Source organism: Syngnathoides biaculeatus, chromosome 14, assembly GCF_019802595.1.
Source record: "Syngnathoides biaculeatus isolate LvHL_M chromosome 14, ASM1980259v1, whole genome shotgun sequence".
NCBI lineage: Eukaryota > Metazoa > Chordata > Actinopteri > Syngnathiformes > Syngnathidae > Syngnathoides > Syngnathoides biaculeatus.
The window spans coordinates 10,116,303-10,139,211 of NC_084653.1; the positions used below are offsets into that span (position 1 = coordinate 10,116,303).

At 42.1% G+C, this 22,909-nt stretch overlaps 1 protein-coding gene across 10 annotated transcripts in view; it reads right to left on the minus strand.

Moving 5' to 3' along the window:
- Positions 1-22,909, minus strand: part of map2 (microtubule-associated protein 2) — a 78,144-nt gene that overhangs the window by 13,475 nt on the left and 41,760 nt on the right. For 6 of the 10 annotated variants that reach the window (XM_061841104.1, XM_061841103.1, XM_061841101.1 and 3 more), the window contains 8 exons: positions 17,588-17,848; positions 10,847-10,936; positions 10,458-10,532; positions 8,576-8,791; positions 7,351-7,662; positions 2,804-6,340; positions 1,292-1,525; positions 715-852 (listed from right to left, as the gene is read on the minus strand). In XM_061841104.1, the coding sequence (XP_061697088.1) occupies positions 715-852; positions 1,292-1,525; positions 2,804-6,340; positions 7,351-7,662; positions 8,576-8,791; positions 10,458-10,532; positions 10,847-10,936; positions 17,588-17,798 (4,813 nt within the window). In that variant the 5' untranslated portion in view covers positions 17,799-17,848. Of the gene's footprint in view, positions 1-714; positions 853-1,291; positions 1,526-2,803; positions 6,341-7,350; positions 7,663-8,575; positions 8,792-10,457; positions 10,533-10,846; positions 10,937-11,055; positions 11,315-11,347; positions 11,489-17,587; positions 17,849-22,909 lie in introns of those variants that run through there. The other 4 variants (XM_061841107.1, XM_061841102.1, XM_061841106.1 and 1 more) reach the window with 4 other exon arrangements.

A 22,909-nucleotide genomic window follows, 5' to 3' on the forward strand; every position in this document is an offset into this window, starting at 1 on the left:
CCATAGGTTATTGCTTAAATGGGATAAATCGGCTGACAAACCAACGTGTTTTTCCATGTGAAAGTCCATGTTCGAGAGTCGCTCTACAACGGGGGTCTCAAACTACTAAAGCTACAGCAAACTTACTAATTAAACTCTCCATGGCAACACTCCTATAATTTTCACCCAGTATCAATGTCATGTCATATACCATATACCCCACCGTGATTGGAAGGTTCGTCAACTTCATACACAACACTGTGAAAGTGCCATTCATAAAAAAAAAAAAAAACTCAGGGGCCATACTAACAAACTTTGATAATAAGGTAGGAGCCACAAAATATCATCGCGCAGGCCGCAAAATGGCCGGGCTGCCAGTTTGAGACCCTTGCTCTACAGAGATTTAAATAGCAAATACGGGAACTGGAGCCAAAATACGGAACCTGTAAACAAGAACTACATTGTACGTATTGTATTTGGGTATCGGAGAGAAGCATACAGAGTATATTGTGCATTAGACCATAGAATCTATGGTCTATGGCATAGATCATCATAAATAATTCTAAATCGGGTGATTGAAAAACTGTGTGGGTGCAAAAGAAAGAATTCATTGAAAAACGAGAAAAAAGATGAAGACAAAAATGAAGCCAAAATTAAAAGATTTTTTATTAGAATGAAAAGGAAAACATTAACATGAAAAAAAAACAGGACATAACAGTAGAAGTAATGCATCACCTGTGGGTCTCCTTCTAGGACAAGAATGATGCTGGGTAGAGCGGGTCTGGCGGACAGCTTGTTTCGGTCCAATCCTCTTGGACGGGGACAGAGTTTGAGCTTCCATTTTTTTTGTAAACTCGGTCCTCTTTATCACAGCTATATTAATTGGTTGCAGGGCCACAATAAACAGAAAGACAATAAGCGAAGGTCAAATCACTTAACATGTGCAGCAAAAACATTGTTTTAACAAATGGTCAAAAGTTCCTCCCATTCAGTTATATAACATTGTATGATTATAGAGGTGATACAATTAAGTTATAACCATTTTTACACTAGCCTGTGACAGAAAATAAATTTAATAAGTGAAGCGCTCACACTGTATGAGCTGACAAGTATGAAATAACCCCACAATTAAAAGTTTGCGTGCAAACTTAGTGGTAATTTGCAAAATGTATTCCCACCTTTAGTCTGTTACGTACAACTAGAAAGTGACAGAGTTGTGCCGTTAAAATGTAGCCTATATCCTGGAATACAACATGCAAAAGAGTCACAGGTGAAGAGAGCAAAACAGTGATACAAATAGAAAGGAAATTACCTTTTTTCTTCTCTCGAGGGACATAAACAGATTCCTTGTGCAGCGGTTTGCGTTCAGGAGTGGAAAGTCTGCCTTTAATTCGCCCACCCTTAGTTTTAGGCTTGACAGGCTTCTCGTGCTTCTCTGTTCTCTTCTGGTGTGTCTCCTTCTTCTGGATGACAGTGGACTTTTTGACAGGACTGGGGGCCTTGAGCAAGGGCTGTATCTGCTCTGTAGCCATGCTCTTATCATCATCTGCAACCCCCCACCCCAAGAAAAAAAAACAACAGACCATCATTATCGTTATTGTTTTTGGATAAATGAAAAACATTTCAATAGGGAACACAATTTTAAACAGGTTTGGTTCAATTTGATGTCTCAGCATTCCACTTTTCAGTACCCCACTGTTGGATCGCAGCCAGCAATGGAAGGCTTCAGCACATTCGAGGAGAGGACAGGTTTCATGACTTCAGATGTGAAGTCAACACCAATGTAATAAAGTCAATTTGACATTGACTAGTTGCTAATTACATCATTGATATTTTTTTATTCATTACAGTTCTAAACAAAAAAAAGAAAAATCACTTCTTATGCCAAACTCACATCGAACCAAAACACAAGTGTACTGATGTGGCTTGCTGACTGTCAAGTTATGTGATTTCCAGGCAAAGAAAAAACAATCCTCACACTCAGTGCACCTGGCCCTGGGACATTCTGGTTGTCTCTCACATACCAAGGCAGTGCATTCAGAAATAAAGCAGTCACTCACATTTGAAAAATGTACGGGTGTGGTCAGCCATGCCCGCAGATATAACGTTACGGATATGGTCCACCAGTCATGCCCGTAGATATAATGCTGCGGGCGTGTGTTCTGTTTGTAATTATGAGGGTACCCCTTTAAGAGCGGAAGGGGGTGGTGTCAGGTAAACTCGGAACTAGAAGTAGGCTGAGCAGCAGCTCGTTTTTAAAGACCGTGTGATTCCGTGTATAAAAAAAAAAAAGAAAAGACGTCAGAGGCTGTGGTTCACTGCGCTGGATCGGTTTTCAGGTGCGCTGAGAGCATGCGACAATTGCGCAGTGGAGCAGCTTAGCGGGAACATTGGTCGAGACTACACAAAATAAGCGACGTCAATACCTATGTATTTCTACTCACAACAAATTTTACTCACGTGATTTTTCGTGCTCGACTGTGCAGATTTGGGAGTGCGATGCCGCCCATCAATTCACAGTGATTGAATAACGGACAATTTTAAAAAATTTAAGGAGATGAATAGTCATTAGTAAGCGTACTTCTTCTTGAAGCCAAAAATGTGATTAGCGACTAGTCGATATCATGCTCTTTGTGGAGGAAATAAGTCAAATAATCAACAGACGAGGGTCTGTACAACACCTAGTGGAGACTCGAGCTCATTTTGCTTTTCATGAATTGGTCGAAACACAATTGTTTGGTAGGAGGAACACAAGTGAACCATACTACTTGGTGTAAACAAGACAAAAGCAAATTGAAGTTAAAAAAAAAAAATAAGGCCTCACCTTGTGTGTCCACCCAAGAGCTGTCCAGGATGGAGTCATCCATGGTGGTTTCATCTCTGTCATAACTTTCCGTTTGACCTTCTGTTTCTACTGTTTGAGCTTCCCTATCAGGAGATCCAGGGGTATCAGGAATGTCACAAACCTCTTCAAAACTGGCAGCCTCAATGTCAGCCTCCTGGGCCAACTCCACAGACTCCTCGTCCTCATCATCCTCATCGTCATCATCATTCTCCTCATCCTCGTAATCCTCTTGCTCTTCCCCGCTAGGTATACACAAGGCTTCAGGTGGAGCAGAGAAACGAACGCTGTGTCCCGGTTCATCCGCTTCGTCGATGGTCTGAACGACAGTGATGAAGTCGTCTTCTACCGTCACCACTGATTCAATGGCAGCACGAGTCTCAGGGACATCTTTGACCGCAGGTGCTCCAGATGCTAACTCCTGTTCCGGTTCTTTTTCAGATGGTCTGTTTTTATCCAATTCAGCCATTATTTTTTTCTCTTCAACATTTTGTATCTCCAGCTGAAGCTGATTTTCCTTCTCCTTTAACTCATTTTCATTTCTTTCTTTTTCCTCTTTCCTTGCTATTGCTAACTTTTCTTGCTCCAGCTTTTCTTCAATCTCCCTCATCTCTTTTTCTTTCATTTCCCTTTCCTCTTTCTCCTTTTCTTTCTCTTCCCTTTCATCTATTTTCCTCCTCTCTTTCTCTTTCCTCTCTATTTCAGTCCTCTCTGCCTCTTTCTTCTCTCTCATTTCCTGGTCTTTTTCTTTCCTTTCTACCTGAATCCTCTGTGCTTCTTCCCTTTCTCTCTTTTCCCTCTCCTGTTTTTCTTTACTTTCCTTCTCAATTTTCTCTGCCTCTTTCCTTTCTTTGATTTCCTTCTCCTCTTTTCCTTGCTTTTCTTTCTCTAATTTACCTGTCTCTTCCTTTTCTATCTCCTCCTTTTCTTTCCTTTCTTCCTCAATCCTTTTTCCCTTTTCTTTAGTCTCCCTTTCCTTATTCTCTCCCTCTTCTCTAATTTGTATCTGTTTTTCTTTGCTCTCTTCCGCCAATGCATCTGCCCCTTCCTTGTCTCCCATTTCGCTGTCCACTTTTTCTTTCCTTTCTTTCTCTAATCTATTGGCATCTTCCTTTTCTTTCATTTCCTTCTCCTGTTCTTTTTTCTCTCTCTCTAATCTATCGGCCTCTTTCTTTTCTTTCATTTCCTTCTCTTCTTTTTTCTGTCTCTCTAATCTATCGGCCTCTTCCTTTTCTTTCATTTCCTTCTCTTCCTTTTTCTGTCTCTCTAATCTATCGGCCTCTTCCTTTTCTTTTATTTCCTTTTCTTTTTTCTCTCTCTCTTTTCTATTTGCCTCTTCCTTTTCTTTCTCAATCCCCTCTTCCTTTACTTTAGTTTCCCATTCCTCCTTCTCTTGTCCTTCTGTGTGTCTCATTGGTGCGTTGTCTTTTTCTTCCCTTTGAATCATCTCCGCTGCATCTTCTTCACCTTTTCTCCTTTCTTTCTCTTCTCTTTCTTTTATTTCATTGAGTTTCTTTTCTGTCTTTTCTGTTATTTTCTTCTCTGTCTCCTCTTTCTCAGGCTTTATTTCTCCCGCTGTTGCTTCTTCATCACTCTGTTCTCTTGCTTTTTTATCAGAGTTCTGTGTGCCCTCTTTGGTTACTGCTATCACTGGTGATGGTGCTCTTTTAGGGGAACCATAAAGTTCTTTTTGTTTAAGCTTGGATGGTGAGAGCACTGGCGAAAGTAGTTTATCATCATCAATATTACTTTCCACTGACGAAGTTGGTGAAGTCTTCACAGGCCTAGCAATGCGGTCTTTCGCCACCCCCGTCAACTGATACACATCTTCAGCATCCACTTCCTCATAGGCCTCCTGATGCACCAGCTTCACCTTCTCCCGAAGCTCACGTAACTCACGTTCTTCCTCCAAACTGAGAGGCCTGCCCTCCATCTCCAGTTTGCGGATCTGCCTCTCATAGTCAGCGATCTCAGTTTCAGAAGCATAACCTTCGCCACTAGCTTGTCTTTCTGTCTCACTTCCTGACCTCCCACCTTCTTCTAAAGTCACTGTAACAGTGGGTGTCACAAACGATTCCCCTGGGAGGGCAGACGGTTTTACCTGTTCAATTACTGATGTATTCAACTGGTCAATTATATTCTTTTGGCCTTCTTTGGCGGAATCTTTTCTCTCACTTTGGCTCTTCTCTTTTTCTTCAATGACAGTCAGGTCTAAAGCCTGGCTCTTGTCTTCCTCAGATGTGTCTCTGACTGCTAGTTTCCTGACTTGCGCAGCAACTTTCTCCTCAAGAACAGCAGGGGTGAAGACCTGTGTACAAGTCTTTGTTGGGCTAATCACATCAGCAGGGGATGGCATAGGTCCTGAGTATTCACTGAACACACAATAGCCCATCTCTTCCAGCTGACTGTCACTTTTTTTAATTCCAGGACTTTGTTCACCTGAGACAAAGTCAGCCAGCAGGTCATCAGGGAGGGCTTGAAATGATTTTCTCCGTACTAGTTCTGTGTCAGTGTTTTCAGATGAAAGCCTAGAACGGGACCCAGCAAGATCTAGGATCTCAGGCAAGTCTTGGGTCATGACTGTGTTATGTTTAGGGCTGGTCTCACACTGATGGGGTGACTCAGGGGATTCAGGTGACTGTTGTCCAGGGCTGGGGTTTGAAATGGCTTCAACCATCCTTGGTGGAGATGAGGAATCAGAAGTGATTGAAGCTGCAGTCTCCAGAATTAGTGGAGGGAAGTGAGATGGCTTTTCTCCAGAGGGAGTAGTAATTGGGAGGTAATCTGCTGACTCATCGAGACTGCCACTAGTGTGGGTCATAATATCCATGGCCAGAGGTGAAAAATTCCTCATTCGGTCTTGGCCACTTTGATCCATTGTTCCAATAGTAATGTTTAGGGAGTAGCTTCTTTGCTCCAAAGCCAGTTTACCAGGGGAAAGCTTGCATTCGTTCCCCCTGTCAGGAACTGAGAAATCTTGAGCGTCTTTATTTTGCATTTCACAACTCCCCGTCACTGGTGGCCCAATCTTTTGAGACTTTGAATCAACAGCATTCTTCTCTTCACCGACTCTGCTCAGTTCATAATAACCCTCACCCTTAACCTGGGGGGAGACATAAGCATCAGTGGCTGATGTTTCAAAATACGCTGACATTGCATCACTTGTAGAGTTTCCTCCTTCAAGTTTGACTCCCATCGAAGAGAAATCAGAGGGGGCACCAAGGCTGCTGAACTCCACTACCTCCACAGATGGCTGCTTCTCTGACACTGTCAGAGGCTCACCATAAATAGGCTGAAGGGTGATTGACTTTGCAGATTCTTTGGCTTCAGTTTGAACCTCTGGAGGAGTAGACAACAGCATATCCATAGTGGGACTCTCAGGTACGACTCGTTCTCCAGCAAAGAACCCCTGAGCATGTTGCTCAAAACCCTCTTCTGGACGTTTCTCTGATCCGATGCTGTCTGGGCTCATGGAACCACTTTTCTCACTTCCAGGTTTTTCCAAGTCCATCTTCACAGCTGAAAAGGACATCTGTAAGTTGGTTGTTATGAATACAATATGAAAGGCGTTGGCATGCGATGATATTCATTTTGGCCAAGTACCGGGAAAGCGGAAAACAGGCAAAGCTCTCCTCAGAAACTTACAGCACAATGATATGGCCATCACTGAAGAACGGCGAAAGAATGAGGTCCACCAAGTCAGAGATGGATAGAAATATGGCATGGTATATGATAGTACCGGCATGTGGCAACTGTCAGGCGGACTGATGAAAAACAAACAATCATTCGTGGAATGGAAATCCATGCAATACATTATTGTATGTTGCAACATTAAATGTCAGTGATTCTTTTTAAAATTAAGGGGCGAATATCTAAAAATGTTTACATGTTTTTTATCAGATGAACATGCTTGTTGACAATAACTACCATATGTCAAATCATCTCAATAACATTTGCAGAAATACTATATGAAATACTATATGAAACTAACTGAAGAAAAATAAAACCAGATGACTTGGTCTTTTGATAAATGTGGATTAATTAAATAGGATGTAGAAAATTTGTGGAAAATGAGACCCAACATCAAATCCCCTCCCATCATCTGCCAATGAGTGATGAATGAAATAATAGTTTAAGATTGCATAAATGCAATGCACTGGCATCCCAGCACCAAGCCATCGGTGTTAACATAATGACAATCCTGGAAGCTCATAGCTGCTGATCAAAAGGATGATTGCGGGTGCACCACGTAATCATACCAGCACAAAAGAGCCAGCCCCAAACAACAGCAACAATAAGGAAAACACAGGCATAACAATGATAACAGTATAAACGGGTTAAATTTAAGGTATTGTGGCTTTTTCCACTAACAAGCCTGTGTTGCCTTGCAGACAGCAGTGCATGGGGCCCACGTTTTGCCATTCCACCTGAGTAATGCTGAAATTCTCCTGCCCCTTGACATATCTGGCATTCATATAGAGTGGACAAGCTGTAACATGCAGGCAGTGAGCGCAGAGAGGAGGACACACCTGACTCAGGGCTCTCCTCATCCTCTGCTTCCTCCTCATCCTCATTCTCATCCTCATCCTCCTCTCTGTCCATAGAGCTTTCTGTCGGAGCACTAGCTGCCTCTGTCAGCACCAGTTCTAGATCCTGGGCTTTGTCTATGGCCTCTGCCTGCTCTACAAGATAAGCTTCAGGGCTATCCAGGTCAGGTTCTTCCCCGCTCCATTGCTGCTCATCAAGAGCTGCCTCTGCACTTTCCTCTTCCTCCTCATCCTCCTCCTCCTCCTCTTCAACCTCCTCCTCGTATTCAGCTGTAAGAGCCTCCATGGTCTCTTCTTCGTAAAAAACAGGATGAGAGGGGGACACATTAAGACTACAGGCAACATAGAATTGGGCAGTGTGAAAACATAACCAATGGGGAGACACTTTGAGATGATCCAAAGTGATCACACATACATCACACGTAGGCATGGTGTATTGCTTGTTCTATGATTTTTACCCTATATTGGCTTTCAGCAAGTCTGGCACTTCTAATTGACTATTTAGTATGCAGGTCCTTATGGTCCTGTAAAGATCAGTCATGCTTTCCTTTTTTTTTTTTTTTTTTTTTTTACATCCAACCATGCCTCATCCAATTTACTTTACATAAAGTATGGAAAGTCTTGTTGAAGATAAAAAAAAAAGCTGTACTCCAGATCAATATAAAACGCATCCACCAAGCCAAACACATTACTAAAGAGTAAACAAGAGACAACAGCAACAGACTGATGCTATTTTTTTTCACGTTTGTCAGCATGTGTTTGGGTAGGTCATTTGACCTTTGTAAGCCTTGGGTCACTCAACTGTTAATTGATTGGTATATTATTCTGTTATTATAGCCACCAAAAACACCTTAAGTCACATATTCCTTTGTCCACTGACGGAATCTCATTAGAGCTGTCCTCCTTTATTGGAATGCCCCTACAGTGTGTTGAACTAAACATGATTGCAAACACAGGTAGCAATGCTTTCGGGAGACGTAAATGATAAGAATGTGATGGTTTACAAATCTGAAATCTCTCAGATTTACAGCAAATGGACATCACAAAGACATACAAACAAACAAAGATGACGGACCAAGTGATGAATGGAGAGAAGGAAGGAGGAGAAATGCTGGGACCAAGGCACAACACAGATGAGGGAGAGGTTCAAAAAGGAAAAGGAACGAAGGGGTTGAGAGACGGAAAAAAGGAACCGTGCTTGGTTCACCTTCAATCTGTCTAAAGACCACAGCCTGCCCCATGGGGCGGGCGCCCGAGTGCGTCCACTCTGGGCTGAACAAGGGGTGTTCATAGTACTCCTCGTCGGAGTGGTAGGGGTCGTCCTCAGGCACAGAAACTGAGATGGAGGGGGCGAGGAACTTGCACCTCTCCCGAGAATTTTGGAAGCGGCGGAGAGGGCCTGCCTCCTCCTCATCCCCTACATCTACAAACAAGACAGACACAAGGAGAAGAACTGCAGGGAAATCTGGACACGCACAATGAGGAATAAATAAAAGAGGATGTCAAGGAGGGGAAAAAAACGGAACATCTGAAACAAAAATGTCCATTTTAAAATTGAGTTGGCATTATTATTATCCCCGAATGTAACAATACAAAAATAAAGCATAATATAATAGCTGACAAAAATGTTCACTAATGGGTATTTCTATGATTTTATTCATGTAATATTTTTTTATCTGAATATTTATTTGGTGAGATTGAATAATTGTTCAGTTTACAAATTTTATGGACATATTGAATCTTGAGCTAGAAATAATATCAGTAATGTACAGAATTATAATGCGGGACTCGTGACAACTTGTGTAGCTTCAAAGTCCAATCACCCTGAAGTCATAGCATTTGGAATTCTATTGATTTGGACCTTAGAGGTTACACAAATGTTTCTTTCTTGCTTGACCTTGCTTTTTAGATGTACTTTTCGTCTTACCAGAAGCTTTGCAAAAGAAACATCAATGGTAACAGTTAAGCCAGGGTTTAAAATGGACATTTTCTATACAAGAGTTGACAGGAAATATTAGGAAAAGAAAATTTAACATTGGTAAATAAAATTCAAGGAAATCAGAAAGGGGTTACATAAAAGACATGACACACAAAAACACTGATGAAATGACTAACTAGCAACTTATTAGAGACAAGGTTATCAGGCCAGCTATATGTGCTAAAAACAAAAGCGACTATATACCTCTATTGCTTAGCTAAACAATGATATGAATGCAAGGTGAGATATGCAAAATCAGGTAATGAAACACCAACAATACTAAAACACAAAACACAGAGCACAATTTCTATTGTCTGGGATAACAAAACGTGTCAAATTGAATGCTGTTGCCATAAACCAATCTTGCTCTATAGTATGTCGCTTTTTAGGGTCCCTTTGAACCCAAAAAACACAAACCTCTCTGATGATTTCGAACAATATGACATTTGGTGGATAATAAGGCTTGATAACAAAGTTACTGTCAAACAAATCCATATCTCAATTGCCCACCAGTCCCCTAACATTTAGAAGAACACACTCACAGAACTGATTCTCACCGGCTTCAATCATATTCATATTTTGTAACATGTCTGAAGACTTGAGTCACAGATGCTCTTTTCACCATGAGTCGCGTTTACAGTGCTGGGTCATAAAAACCCAGAGTCACATACAGAAAACACTGACAGCTGCCAAAAAACAAACAAACAAAAAAACACCACGAAGAGATAGGTAACAAGGACAATAACAAGGCTCTCATATTAGTATGTGGAGTAACAGAGTGATATGTAGGTTAGGGTCAAATGGAAGAAAATTATTAAAACCAGTCCTACATGGTGATTGTGCCATTCTTTTGTTTAGAGACAAATGAAAAATGTTCAGGAGACAATCTGTGTCATTGTTTCAAAATAAAGAGGATGGAGCAGGAGAAAATCTGGGACTAGAATGAATGAAAATTAACTCATTATGAAGTCTGGATGGTCTGTTGGGACAGAGTAATCCCAAAGATCTCAGCAAATTCCAATTTGCTGATGATGCAAGTGGAGGAAAAAGTATCTATTGGAGACAGAACGTCTCGTTGTATACAATGCACACTTGTAACATTTTGGCTTACCTTGTTCAAGAGGCCCAAATTGTTCTGCGGCAGGTGAAGGAGGCGGCGACGGAGGTAAATTGGTGGTGTCTTCAACTGCATTTGAATATGGAGAACCATGATGAGCGCCTTGCAGTTTGCATTTAATTTCATAGCATTTGGATCTATTGTTGCCTTTAACAAGGATCAAAGATAGTGTGCTAATAACTGTATTTAATTTTTGTCCAAGCTGAACATGCCTTGTTAGTTTACTCCTCCTTCAGACATGAAATCCAATAAAAGAGCTCCATGAAAAGTAACTGTCTTTAAAAGGCAAACTTTTTCACACAGCTCTTGTATTTCCTCTTCTTAGGTGGGAGTGTACCCTATAATGTTGTCGCTGATGTATATTTTTTGTGTATGTGGCAAACCTGAAGGCAACCTTTGACTTTCCTGCTCTCCCTTTAGCACCGCCACTGCCTCTGCAGTCACTTCCTGCACAATCCTTGCAGACACTTGTTCTGAACACAGAAACATAAATGGAAACAATGCGCTAAGTGATATTAAAAAAATGCAGTCACTACATTAGACTTTGGATTTTTATTATTACTATTAGAAGTATAATTCCCAGTTTTCTTACCATGATGTTATCCTATGAAGAATTTAATCTTTAATGTCTTGGAAGTTAATGTGTGCCTTTGTGTTTTTATTTTCTTTCTTTTTTTTTTTTTTTTTTTAATTATACCATTGAATATTCTTGGACTATACTTCAATGCTTGAACAGCAGTGATGATGACCAGATATATATTTTTTTCAATGGGAACAATCATAAACAAGAAACCACAACAAGCGGATGACCTTAAAACAGGAAATGCTATCTACAAAACTACACTGATAAATGTTTTTTTTTTCCTTTGGATGAAGTCACTCACTTCTAACGTACTTCCCCTGTGCAAACCAGTGACTGATCCTGTTCAGAGTTGTGGGGAGCCGCAGGCTGTCAGAGCTGACTTTTTGCCGAAAGGCAGTCACCCCACCCCCTCGAAAAATGGACACTCTCAAATGAATAATTAATGATGTTCATTCACAATAGTACAGTATTTGGCCTTTGAGTATTTCAGAGTCCTACCAGTAATTTTGAACCATTCTTCTACATGGCAACAGGCAGTTATGACAGTTTGCTTCACACACGCACACATGCACACTTACAGGGACACTGTAAGGAGGACACTCAATAGAACCCAGTTACATACCCATTACCCTACAACATCCACCAATAATTTTGTTACTAAGCAACCTCTGAATACATCTTTCCTGGAATATATTAAATCTATTCTGATACAACACTTATATTAAACAGGAATGCTAGGTAATGCCAGGGTCAGAGCCTGTAAATATCAAACCTAGTTTTATCCAGATTGGATCCAGTTTGCGCTTTTGCCTGCTGTCTAAATTGAGCTAGTTTAAATGCATACCCAGCTATCTTTGTCAAATATTAACTGTCTATGGTTGTAATTTATAATGAAAAGGACCACACACCCACACACACACACACGAAGTGAAACATTTAGCACATGAACGTTCACAGTGATACTGTTTTTAAATCGGTCTTTTACATCAAAATTAAGGTTTGGTGTGTAACGGTAACTTCCCGTGCACAAATTGATCATAGTGTAAAAAAATAATAATAATAATAATAAAATAAAAAGAGTGTCACTTCCACAAAGCATGCTGGGAGTGAGAAAAACCTGCCTGGTCTGCCTGGGTCAGCATTTATCCAACACAAATATGTCACGTGAAATAGAAACCAACTCCGTCTCCTGCTGTTCAGTGTGTATATGCTACCCTTGGGTCAACTTTTTCCAGAGCTTTAATTTTGACTATCATAGCTATGCAAATGATGCACAGTTATATGTAGCAGTGTCTCCAGATGACTACAGTTCTATTGAGGTGTTTTCCCATTGTCTGTAGCAGATAAAGAACCGGATGAGCCAAATTTCTATTCAACTAAACCACAACTAAAGTGAGATCAGTGTTTTTGGCAATATAGAAAAGTGGATTGCTTTTTGTAAATACCTGGACTCACTATCAATAAAAAAACAAAGACTAAGCCTGAAACCTTGGTGTTCTGACCTGACCTTTGACAGTCATATCAAATAAATTAATAAAACTCCATTTTACCATCTGAAGAACATGTCTAGAGTAATGGCTTCCATGTGTCAAGTTGACTGGGAGAAGGTCATAAAGGGTTTTATCTCAAGTAGACTTGACCATTGTAATGGTCTTCTGACTGGACCCCCCAAAAAGAGCAATAAAGAGGTACAGCTCATTCAGAATGCTGCAGCTTGGGTCCTGACCAGAGCAAACAGAACAGAAGAGGTCAGACCACATAACTCCAATTCAAAAGTCTTTGCACTGCCTTCCAGTCAGGTTTACAATAGATTTTCAAGTTTTGCTACTGCTCTACAAATCACTAAATGGTTCAGGTCCTGAATACAAGAAAGAAATGCTTACGGAATACAAACCGAGTAGGGCTCTGAGATCGACAGACTCGGGTCAAATAGCGGAGCGCAGAGTCCAAAACAAACATGGTGAAGCAGCATTTTGCTATTATGGTGCAAAAAAATTGAGTAAGTTGCCAACAGAGGTGACGTCAGGCCCAAGTGTGAATATTTTTAAATCCAGGTTAAAAACTTCTTTCTTCTAATAGGTTTTAGACGACTTCAACTTTGAAATTATATTTCATGCACTGTACACTGTTTTAATTGTACTTTTATTTTCAAATGTTTTTATTTATTTGTACTTCAATGCTTTTAATCATGTAAAGCACATTGAGTTGCTTTGTTTATAAAATGCATGATGAACAAATTTGCTTTAGTTTGCATCATACTCAGGTCAGAAATACGGTAAGATTGCAACATATTTGCAATGAAAATGAATAATGTCCTAAAGAAAACAAAAAGGCATCTATGACCTGTGATAGATATCACAATGTTTAATCTCAAGGCAGGGACTACAACTAAAAGTCCAGAGTCAACACAAACACACAAACAGAGTGCCACACAAACACACGCACGCACTGAATGCCATTGGATACAAAACCAGTCAGCATCCTTCTTCTTTTCCTTTCGGCTTGTCCCGATAGGGGTCCCCACAGCGTGTCATCTTTTTCCAGCTACGCCCATGTCGTGCATCCTCCTCTCTAACACCCACTGTCCTCATGTCCTCCCTCACGACATCCGTCAGCCTTTTCTTTGGTCTTCCTCTCGCTCTTTTGCCTGGCAGCTCCATCCTGAGCACCCTTCTACTAATATACTCACTCTCTCGCCTCGGGACATGTCCAAACCATCAAAGTCTGCTCTCTCCGAAACAGCCAACTTTGGCTGTCCCTCTAATGAGCTCATTTCGAATCCTATCCAACCCATTCACTGCGCGAGAACCTCAACATCTTCATTTACAAACCCAGTCAACATCCAAAATAAGTAAAGCTAGTTATTTCCTTGACAACAGAATGCTGAGCCACTGTGAAATTGGTACCAGTGATGTTCCAGATGCCCAAATATGAAGATGACTATTTATGGTATTTTACATCCCCCCGAATCCTTGTTGGTGCATACACTTAGTAGCCACAACATTGATGATCTAATAACATTTTGCTGCCTATAATTAATTTTCTGTCTTGCAAAAAGGGGCTTTATTAGTCAACCCTGACTGTAACTGTGAAATCATATACATGCAAAACTGCCTCATAACATTATTACCTACACACGACGAATTGATAGATAACTCATTTGAAATCTGAATTTAGGGGGAATACTTTTTAAAATTCTGGTTCCATTTATATTAAAATGGTGTTTGATAAAGAACATGCTTGAATTGTTGCACTGTTATGAAAACTGAACATAGTTTGGCAAGTTTTATTACAGACTTGAGCAAGAAACTTTAGGTCGGCACGCATGATTTACCTTAGCAAGCTGAATAAGACCCCGAGGCCTTGAGTTTGACACCTGTATTTTGGGATCATAGTCTGTGTTGTATTAAGCGTTTAAACAATGTAGATTTGTGATTCTCAGAGTGTGGCAGTGGTACACAGGCTCCCTGCTGTGGTGCAGAAAAGAATCATTGGCTATGTACTGATACAATTCAGTTGTATTTAACTTTGAAACTCAACACATTTACATTTGATCTTTAATAGCATTTTTTTTTACTTTTATATGCAATACATTTTCGGGTTGAGTGAAATTTGATTCTCCCTATATTTAAGAGCAGCATTCAAACTGTACATAGCATTACATTGCAATGATATGAAATATTTTTTTATTTTATATTTAGGCCGCATGGTGGACAACCGGTTAGAGCATCTGGCTCACAGTTCTGATAGCTGGGGTCAAAATCCAAGCCCCACCTGTAATGAGTTTTCATGTGTTCCCTGTGCCTGCAAGGGTTTACCCCCTATGTGTGATTGTGAGTGTGAATGCTTGTTTATTTCTATGTGCCCTGTGACTGCCTGGCAACCAGTCCAGGGTATACCCCACCTCTTCCCCCAAGATAGCTTTGAGGGGCTGGAGCACACCCGTGACCCTGGTGAGAATATGTGCCTTGGAAAGTGGATAGATACATCTACTACAATATTAACACATTTTGCAAAAGTAGTCATTAACATGTTGCTCTCGCCCTCTTTGAGGCGAAAAGAAAAAAAGGAAACATGGTGAGCTCCAGGCTTAACACAAGGGTCAATTTAGTCCTTTAGAGGTTCTTGTTGCATCTGAAGAGCTGACTCTCAGACCGCTGAGGGCTGGAGGATTATCGAGTGTCAGCAATTCTCTGCAGTTATCCACAACAGGTTGGAGTCACGTCGTATTATGGGCCAGTTATGGAAATAAAAATTGATTAGTCAATTGATTGTTTCTTGAAAATGTTGTTGATTTTGTGGAGTTTTCCTGATCCAGCATTCATAAAAATTAGACTATGTAGTCAGCTATTTCTTGGAGCAATGGAAACAAAATGGAATGCATTTTACTGAAGAAACCACAAGAGGGAAGCTGCACTTAAGATCCACAGGGGTCAACCTTTGCTGGCTAATGAAGGAAGCCAAAAGTTGTACTGTAATACGAGTCATGTTTTATTGTTCTAATTAGTAAGACCCTTCACAGCTTGGTCAGCAGCTCTTCCAACTCCTTTCCTCAGGGAGGAGCTACCAAACATCCATCCATTCATTATATGTGCCAATTATCCCCATGAGGGTCACAAGAGTACTGGAGCCTATCCAGCTATCTTCAGAAAGGAGGCAGGGTACATCCTGAACTGGTTGCCTGTCAATCGCAGGGCAAACAGAAACAACCGCTCTCACTGTCATATCTACGGGCAATTTAGAGCCTCCAATGAATGCATCTTTTTGGGATGTGGGAGGGAACCGGAATGCCCAGAGAAAAATCACACAGGGCTGGGGAGAACATGGAAACTCCACACAAGCTGGGCAGGGATTTGAACTCCCAGACCTCAGAACTGTGAGGCAGATTCTCTAACCAGTCACCACCACGCAAACAAACAATGAAGAATCCAAACCAAAACTAGCAGGCAATCCAACAGCTTCTTCCCTCTTGCAATTAACTTCTAAAACAGCTAACTTATAATTTAACTGCATCATGCTAAACATTTTTTGGCTTGCGTTTGTTGTCACGTTTTGATAAACCAATTATTATATACCATACATTACTGGTCCACTCACTGTCGTAGTCTAACCATGCTACACCATGTGCACATCTGCACATTTTCCCAGATTATGGCATGACTAGTCACTTTAAACTGCATACATCTGTTGAAGTCCTGGCACGCTTTGCACAATGATCATTGTACAGGACTATTGCTCTATTAGGCACTCTCACTACTCTGAATGATAGAGGACTCTGCATCCTTTGCTGAATTGTGGAAAAAAAATCTATCATTGGCAGATTACTAGCAGGCTTTTTTTGCTCCATGTCTGTTACTCCAATGTCCGTATGTCTCAATTGACTGTCTGCCTGTTGTTACGAAAACATACCTTTGGGGACAATATTTGACTCGAAAGCCTTGTTCCCACTATCAGTGCAGTATTCGATTTGTTTGGCATATTTCTAATTAGCTGCAATTGGCTGCCAAACAGTTCTGGGTATATCCCGCCGCCTGCCGGTGATAGTTGGGATAGGCTCCAGCACTCCCACGACCCTTGTGAGGATAAGTGGCTCGAAAAAATTAGGGATGTGTATTTCTAATTAGACCTCAAATAAACAACCACATTCCAAGAAGAATAGTTAAATTCACTAAACAACGATACGATTATTCATTTAAGGGTTATCTGCATAACACGATATCAGATGCATAAAATGTTCTAGTGATGCACCGTTTTCTCCAGTGTAATGTAGATAAAGTCCACTGTGGTTTACAATGGTGCTCACTGGATTTGTTTTAACGGACACGTTGGCTAATTTAGACGAAGAGGAAGAACCGCCATCTGACAAGCAGTCTCTAATGTGAGAGCCAAGATACATTTTTTTTGTTCAAATTGACCTTTTGTTTCCATGATATCATTCATTATATCAGGGGAGTAATAATAGCATAACTAGTTTACTCTATAGTACAAAATATCATGATTCAATCTGGGTACTGCTAACAATTAAAAAAGAAAACAACATAAATTGAAACTACAGTCCAAAATATTTTTAGCAAGATTCAATTCGAGCACAGATATGATGCTGGAATTGGTTCTTATTTTATTAAGTAGAAGGCAAATGGTTAACAGCTCTAATGTGAACTAAAGGCAAAAAGAATAAAAGGTCTGGGAAAGCAAATTGCTGGGTGACTAGTTGCCATGGTAACACCACTGGTACATCGCCATATCTGTCTCCAGCGTGTCAGTAAGGGTGAGCTGGGGGTTGAGGGGTAGAGAAACAGCTTTGAGATTGTAATTATGGGATGTTTAATAACAGCATGTGATTTGAGTTGGGACTCAGTGCGTTGGAAAACCCAATAGAAAGCCCAACGTGTGACACACACGCACAAATATCAGTATAACATTTGTATTTCTATAACAAACTATGTAGTAAAAGATTACACACAGAAAACCAATGATTTTTTTTTTTTGTAAAGGTTTCCACAACTCCTCTACTGAGCTGCAGAACAAAGATTGTACATACCTGCAGTTATAGCATGAGCGCCGATTAACTCCCCATTGAACCCGTTCTCCCTAGCAGAGAAGGGGGCAGATGTCGTGTGTGTCCCACTCGTCTGGCATGTCCTGTACGATGAAGATGAGAAACCGTTGGCCCCATGGGTACCAGTGGGGTCCTGGCCCCCAGAGGGGTCCCACTGAGCGGCTCTGTCTTCTGGCTGTCGGTCATCTGCCATGCTGGTTCAAGCTTACAACAGGGGATGAGGAGTGAGGGCTGTCTCTCCTTCTGTGAGGAAGGGAGGAAAGAGGCAGAAATTGTAACAAGCCAGCATGTTATTAAGTGGAAGTTAGCAATGTCAACTAAAGGAGAGCAAAGGCAGACAGAGGAGGCTCGAGGACACGTCAAGATTCTGTTCATCGCAATGCCTGCTTCAGCCCCGGTCTCAATGTTCAGCTGTTCTCACTTGTGTGAGGTACTTGCGTTATATACGCTCGTGGACAAAACTGGTGGTACCATCCATTCATCCATCCAGTTTCTTCGTGACTTATCCTCATGAGGGTTACGGGGAGTGCTGGAGCCTATCCCAGCTGTCAACGGGCAGGAGGCGGGGCACACCATGAACTGGTTGCCAGCCAATCGCAGGGCACATCGAGACAAACTGGTGCGCTCACAATAACACCTAGGGGCAATTTAGAGTGTCCAATTAATGTTGCATGTTTTTGGAATGTGGGAGGAAACCGGAGTGGCTGGAGGAAACCCACGCAGGCACGGGGAGAATATGCAAACTCCACACAGGCGGGTCCAGGATTTAACCCGGGACCTCAGAACTGTGAGGCGAACCCTTTACCAGCTGAGCCACTGTGCCGCCCCTGGTGGTACCAATCCATTTCAGAAAAAAAAAAAAAAAAAACTGACAATAGTCACCAAAATAACTTCAAATTGACAAGACTTGAAATTTTCAAAAGACACCACCCAGTATAAATATACAATAAAACATTTACACTTACATCCACACCAGTGGCAATTTAAAGTCTTTAAACTGCACATACACATGATGTATTTTCACAAGTGAGTCAGTAAATTTGCAGTGATATTACAATTTTTTCACCAAGGATGAGGAATATATGCCTATGACCATTAGAGTCTATATGTATTGCTCCACCATTTGTATTCAAATATCCATTGCATTAGCCTGCCTATGGCATTTTGCATTGCTTGTTAGCATTTAGTTTGAGTAAACTTCAACCGGGAGTGGCAATGAGCACCTTGAACCCTCTTTTTATGTTCACTATAAACCCAACACCTGCTTGTTGTCAAATGAGTTGAGTTCATTGCCCCCATACAGCTCTTACATCTCAGCTGTTTCCTTGTAAGTTGATGCAAAATAATCCTTGTATTTCTTCAAAGTCAGGACACTTGTAGCTCAAGGTGCAACTGTAGTTTACAGTATACTTCATATTGTGGCAGTTTTTCAAAGGTGATTTAGAGGAGCACTGTGAGTGCGTTCTCCAGTTTACAGAAGCTTATGATACTTATGTCTGGCAGAGAACGAAAAAGGTGTCAATAACTTCACCCTGATAGTGCTGCTACACTGAGCATCGGTCATCACTGGACAGATCTCTTAAAGCTATGTGTCATTTCTTTGTTACTATTGCACCATGAAGTCAATACAGGTCTGTCAGGATAATAATTGACCCTTGGAACAAAGCATGTCTTAATGTTAGTAGGTAGTAATATTTAACTTGTTTTAGGGTACTGGTAACTGTACTTCGAAGAAGTCTCAGATTACTTCCCCTGTACTTCACATTCTCAGGTCACCTGGATGCTGTTTTGGGTCAAAACCATTCTTTTCATGAGCTTGTTGGATTGGATCATAGCCATCAGTTTTCTCACGAATATAGAGCTGAACCAGTTTCTTTGGAGACATACTGAAAAGTCATCAAAGAATTTGAATTTGCTCCACACCAGAATTCAATCATGGTACTCGCGTGTGACTAAATGAACTGCAACGAATAAAGTATGATTAAAACAGACTAAGGTACGCTACTCTGAAAGTATTCTATGGATCCTCAACAACCTATTTGGTAAGCACAACAGTCTGCCAAATAGAATACCAATGAATCAGTCTACCTGCAGGGGAATGGTTGTGCTGAATATTTAATATTGAGTGTTTAAGCTCTTCCTCGCCTAAATGAATAATAATCTGGCTTTGCATGACTCAGCTCCAAACAGATATGGGAATGACAACCCAACAGAGAATCCTCAACTAAGAATGCCATTATGGTATATACTCTATCCCAGTTGATGACTCTTTCACCATCACAGCTTGTCTTCCAGCACTTTGACCCTGCTCATGCTGTCATCTGAACAGCACTCCTATTTATTAAAAGTCATAAAATATCAAAATGAGAGTTCATCCTCTTTTGCTCCTACCGGTCTGATGGAGAAGGTCACTTTGCGTTTGGTGCCTGCCCTCTACATTCAACTTGATCATCATCAGTGGTGGACTCCCTGGTAAGACAACCAACCCCTGTTTTTTTTTTTGTTTGTTTGTTTTTTTGACGGGATCACATCGTGCAGCGCAGTATAAATCTTCAATCCCAGTTAGTATGTTTATAAGGATCTATGTATAAATGAGAGCTGGAACCTAGTCAACGCAATACTGAGCAATTGCTCTCCATGTCTCTCTCCCGGAAGCCAACACCTTATCGTGGTGGAGGGCTTTATGTGTCCCAATGATCCAAGGAGCTATATTGTCTGGGGCTTCACACCCCTGCAAGGGTCACCCATGACAAACAGGTCCTAGGTGAGGGACCAGACAAAGCGCGGCTGTGAGACTCTTATGATGAAAGATTGAAATGGATTGAGGTTTCCCTTGCCTGGACTCGAGTCACCTGGGTCCCCCCTCTGGAGCCAGACCTGGAGGTGGTGCTCGCAGGCGAGCGCCTAGTGGCCGGGCCTGCACCAATGGTGTCTGTCCGGCCACACCCCGAAAGGTTAACGTGGGTCCACCTTCCCATAGGGTCACCACCTGTGGGAGGGGCCATAAGGGTTGGTTGCGGTGCGAGCTGGGCGGTGGCCAAAGGCAGAGACCTCAGCAATCTGATCCCCGGTGAGAAAAGATGGGTCTAGAGATGTGGAATGTCACCTTGCTGACAGGGAAGGAGCCCAAGCTGATGTGTAAGGTCGAGAAGTTCCAACTAGATATTGTGAGTCTCGCCTCCACACATACGTTGGGCTCTGGCACCATTCCTGTTGGTAGGAGTTGGATTCTCCTCCACTCTGGATTTGCCCACACGGGAGAGGCCCTGAGCAGGTGTTGGTATACTTATTGCTCAGTTTGGTGCCTGGACATTGGGGTTCACCCCTATTGCGAGAGGGTAGAGGGGGGTGAGTCCTGCTGATGCACCAAACAATAGTTCAGAGTACCCACCCATTTTGGAGTTCTTAGAGGGGATGCTAGAGAGTGCTATCGCTGCACACGCCATCAAACAGCTGAGGGACTTCAATGGTCATGTGGGCAATGACCTGGAAGGGCGTGATTGGGAGGAACGCCCCTCGATCAGAACCGCAGCAGTATTCTGTTACGAAACTTCTGTCCCTATCACGGATTGCCAAAACCGAACACTTTGTTCAAGCATAAAGGTATCCTGGTGCCAAGTGCACATGTGGACACCCTCATGGTTGAACATGGTGTGCGTTATGGACAGCCCGATCCAGGACACCCTAGGTCTCAGTTCGACGATCGACTTTGTGGTCAAATCATTGGACTTCATGCGGTCGTATGTCTTAGACACTTGGATGAAGAGAGTGGTGGAACTGTCAACTGATCACCACCTCATGGAGAGTTGGCTCCAATGGTGGGGAAAGATGCCTGTCCAATGTGGAAGGGCCAAATGTATTGTGAGGGCCTGCTGGGAGAGGTTGGCAGAATCCCCCTGTCAGAAAGAGTTTCATCTTCTACCTCCGAGAGAACTTTGCTCATGTTCTGGAGGAGGCGGGGGACAAGATATCAAGTCAGAGTGTTCTGTGCTTTCATTGCTGAGGGAGGTTAGACCGGAGCTGTGGCTGGAAGGTGGTCGCTGCTTGTCATGGAAGTAATCCCCAAACACGTTAGTGGACATCCTTAGTTCCACTAACACACCTTCCCATAACAAAGCAGAGTATGGGGTCTCTGTTGCGGGCTCTCGCATTTATGGAGTTGAGGTCACCGAGTTGGTTAAAAAGCTCCTTGGTGGCAAGGCCCGAGAGTAGATGAGATTCGCCCAGAGTTCCTAAAGGCTCTGGATGTTGTGGGGCTGTCCTGGTTGGCATCCCTCTGCAACATTGCATGGACATCAGGGACAGTGCTTCTGGATTTGGAGACTGGGGCGGTGGTCCCCCGTTATAAAAAGGAATCTCAGATTCAGAAGGAACAATATGGTTTTCGTTCTGGCCATGGAACGGTGAACCAGCTCAAAACCCTCAGCAGAGTTGTTGAGGGTGTATGGGAGTTTGCCCAACCAGTCTATATGTGTGTTACGGACTTAGATCAGTCATTCAACCGTGTTGCTCGGGGAATCGTATAGGTAATGCTTTGGGAGTATGGGGTATCGAACCCCTTGATATGGGCTGTTTGGTCCCTGTACAACCGGTATCAGAGTGTGGTCCGCATTGCTGGCGGTCAATCAGATTCATTTACGGTGAGGGCTGGACTCTCCCAAAGCTGCCCTTTGTTCCCGATTCTCTTCATAACTTTTATGGACAGAATTGACCCCTCCGTAGAAATTGCGTCATCCGAGTCGCTGACCAATCAGAGGCCAGAGATCTGCATAAACCACGCCCCTTTTTGGACCCACAGTTTTCACAGACAACGTTGTATGGTCCAGTATAGCTTTTGGTAGCGTTTTATCGCGTATTTGGGTTCTTTAAGAATAGATATGGTTAAGAGGTGTAGTCACGGACTTTAGAATAGTGACGACAGGTATCCTGAAAGGCTAGTGGGTGGAGTTCAATTCGTACCCTTTCTAAAACCGGTGAGTCTGTTCAGCGGTGAGCTAAGCTAAACCGGACTAGCAGTCCTAAAAGCCTTCGACGTGCACCGAGACACCAAGACTGAAGGAAGGATGTTTGAGGACACTAAAGTAGTGATTGTCGTACTCGATCGGGACTTACGTAGGTTCGGCACTAATTCAAGAATAATTATTGAGGGGAGCGCGTGACGTTACACAAAGAAAATGAGAGAAACAACTCGTAAATCAAGCTTCGCCTTCTTTTCCTTCATATGGCGGTTTACAAACGGCTATACAGATACATACAGATTCTGCACACAAGTGTGATATGTAACATGAAAATAGGAAACTGTGA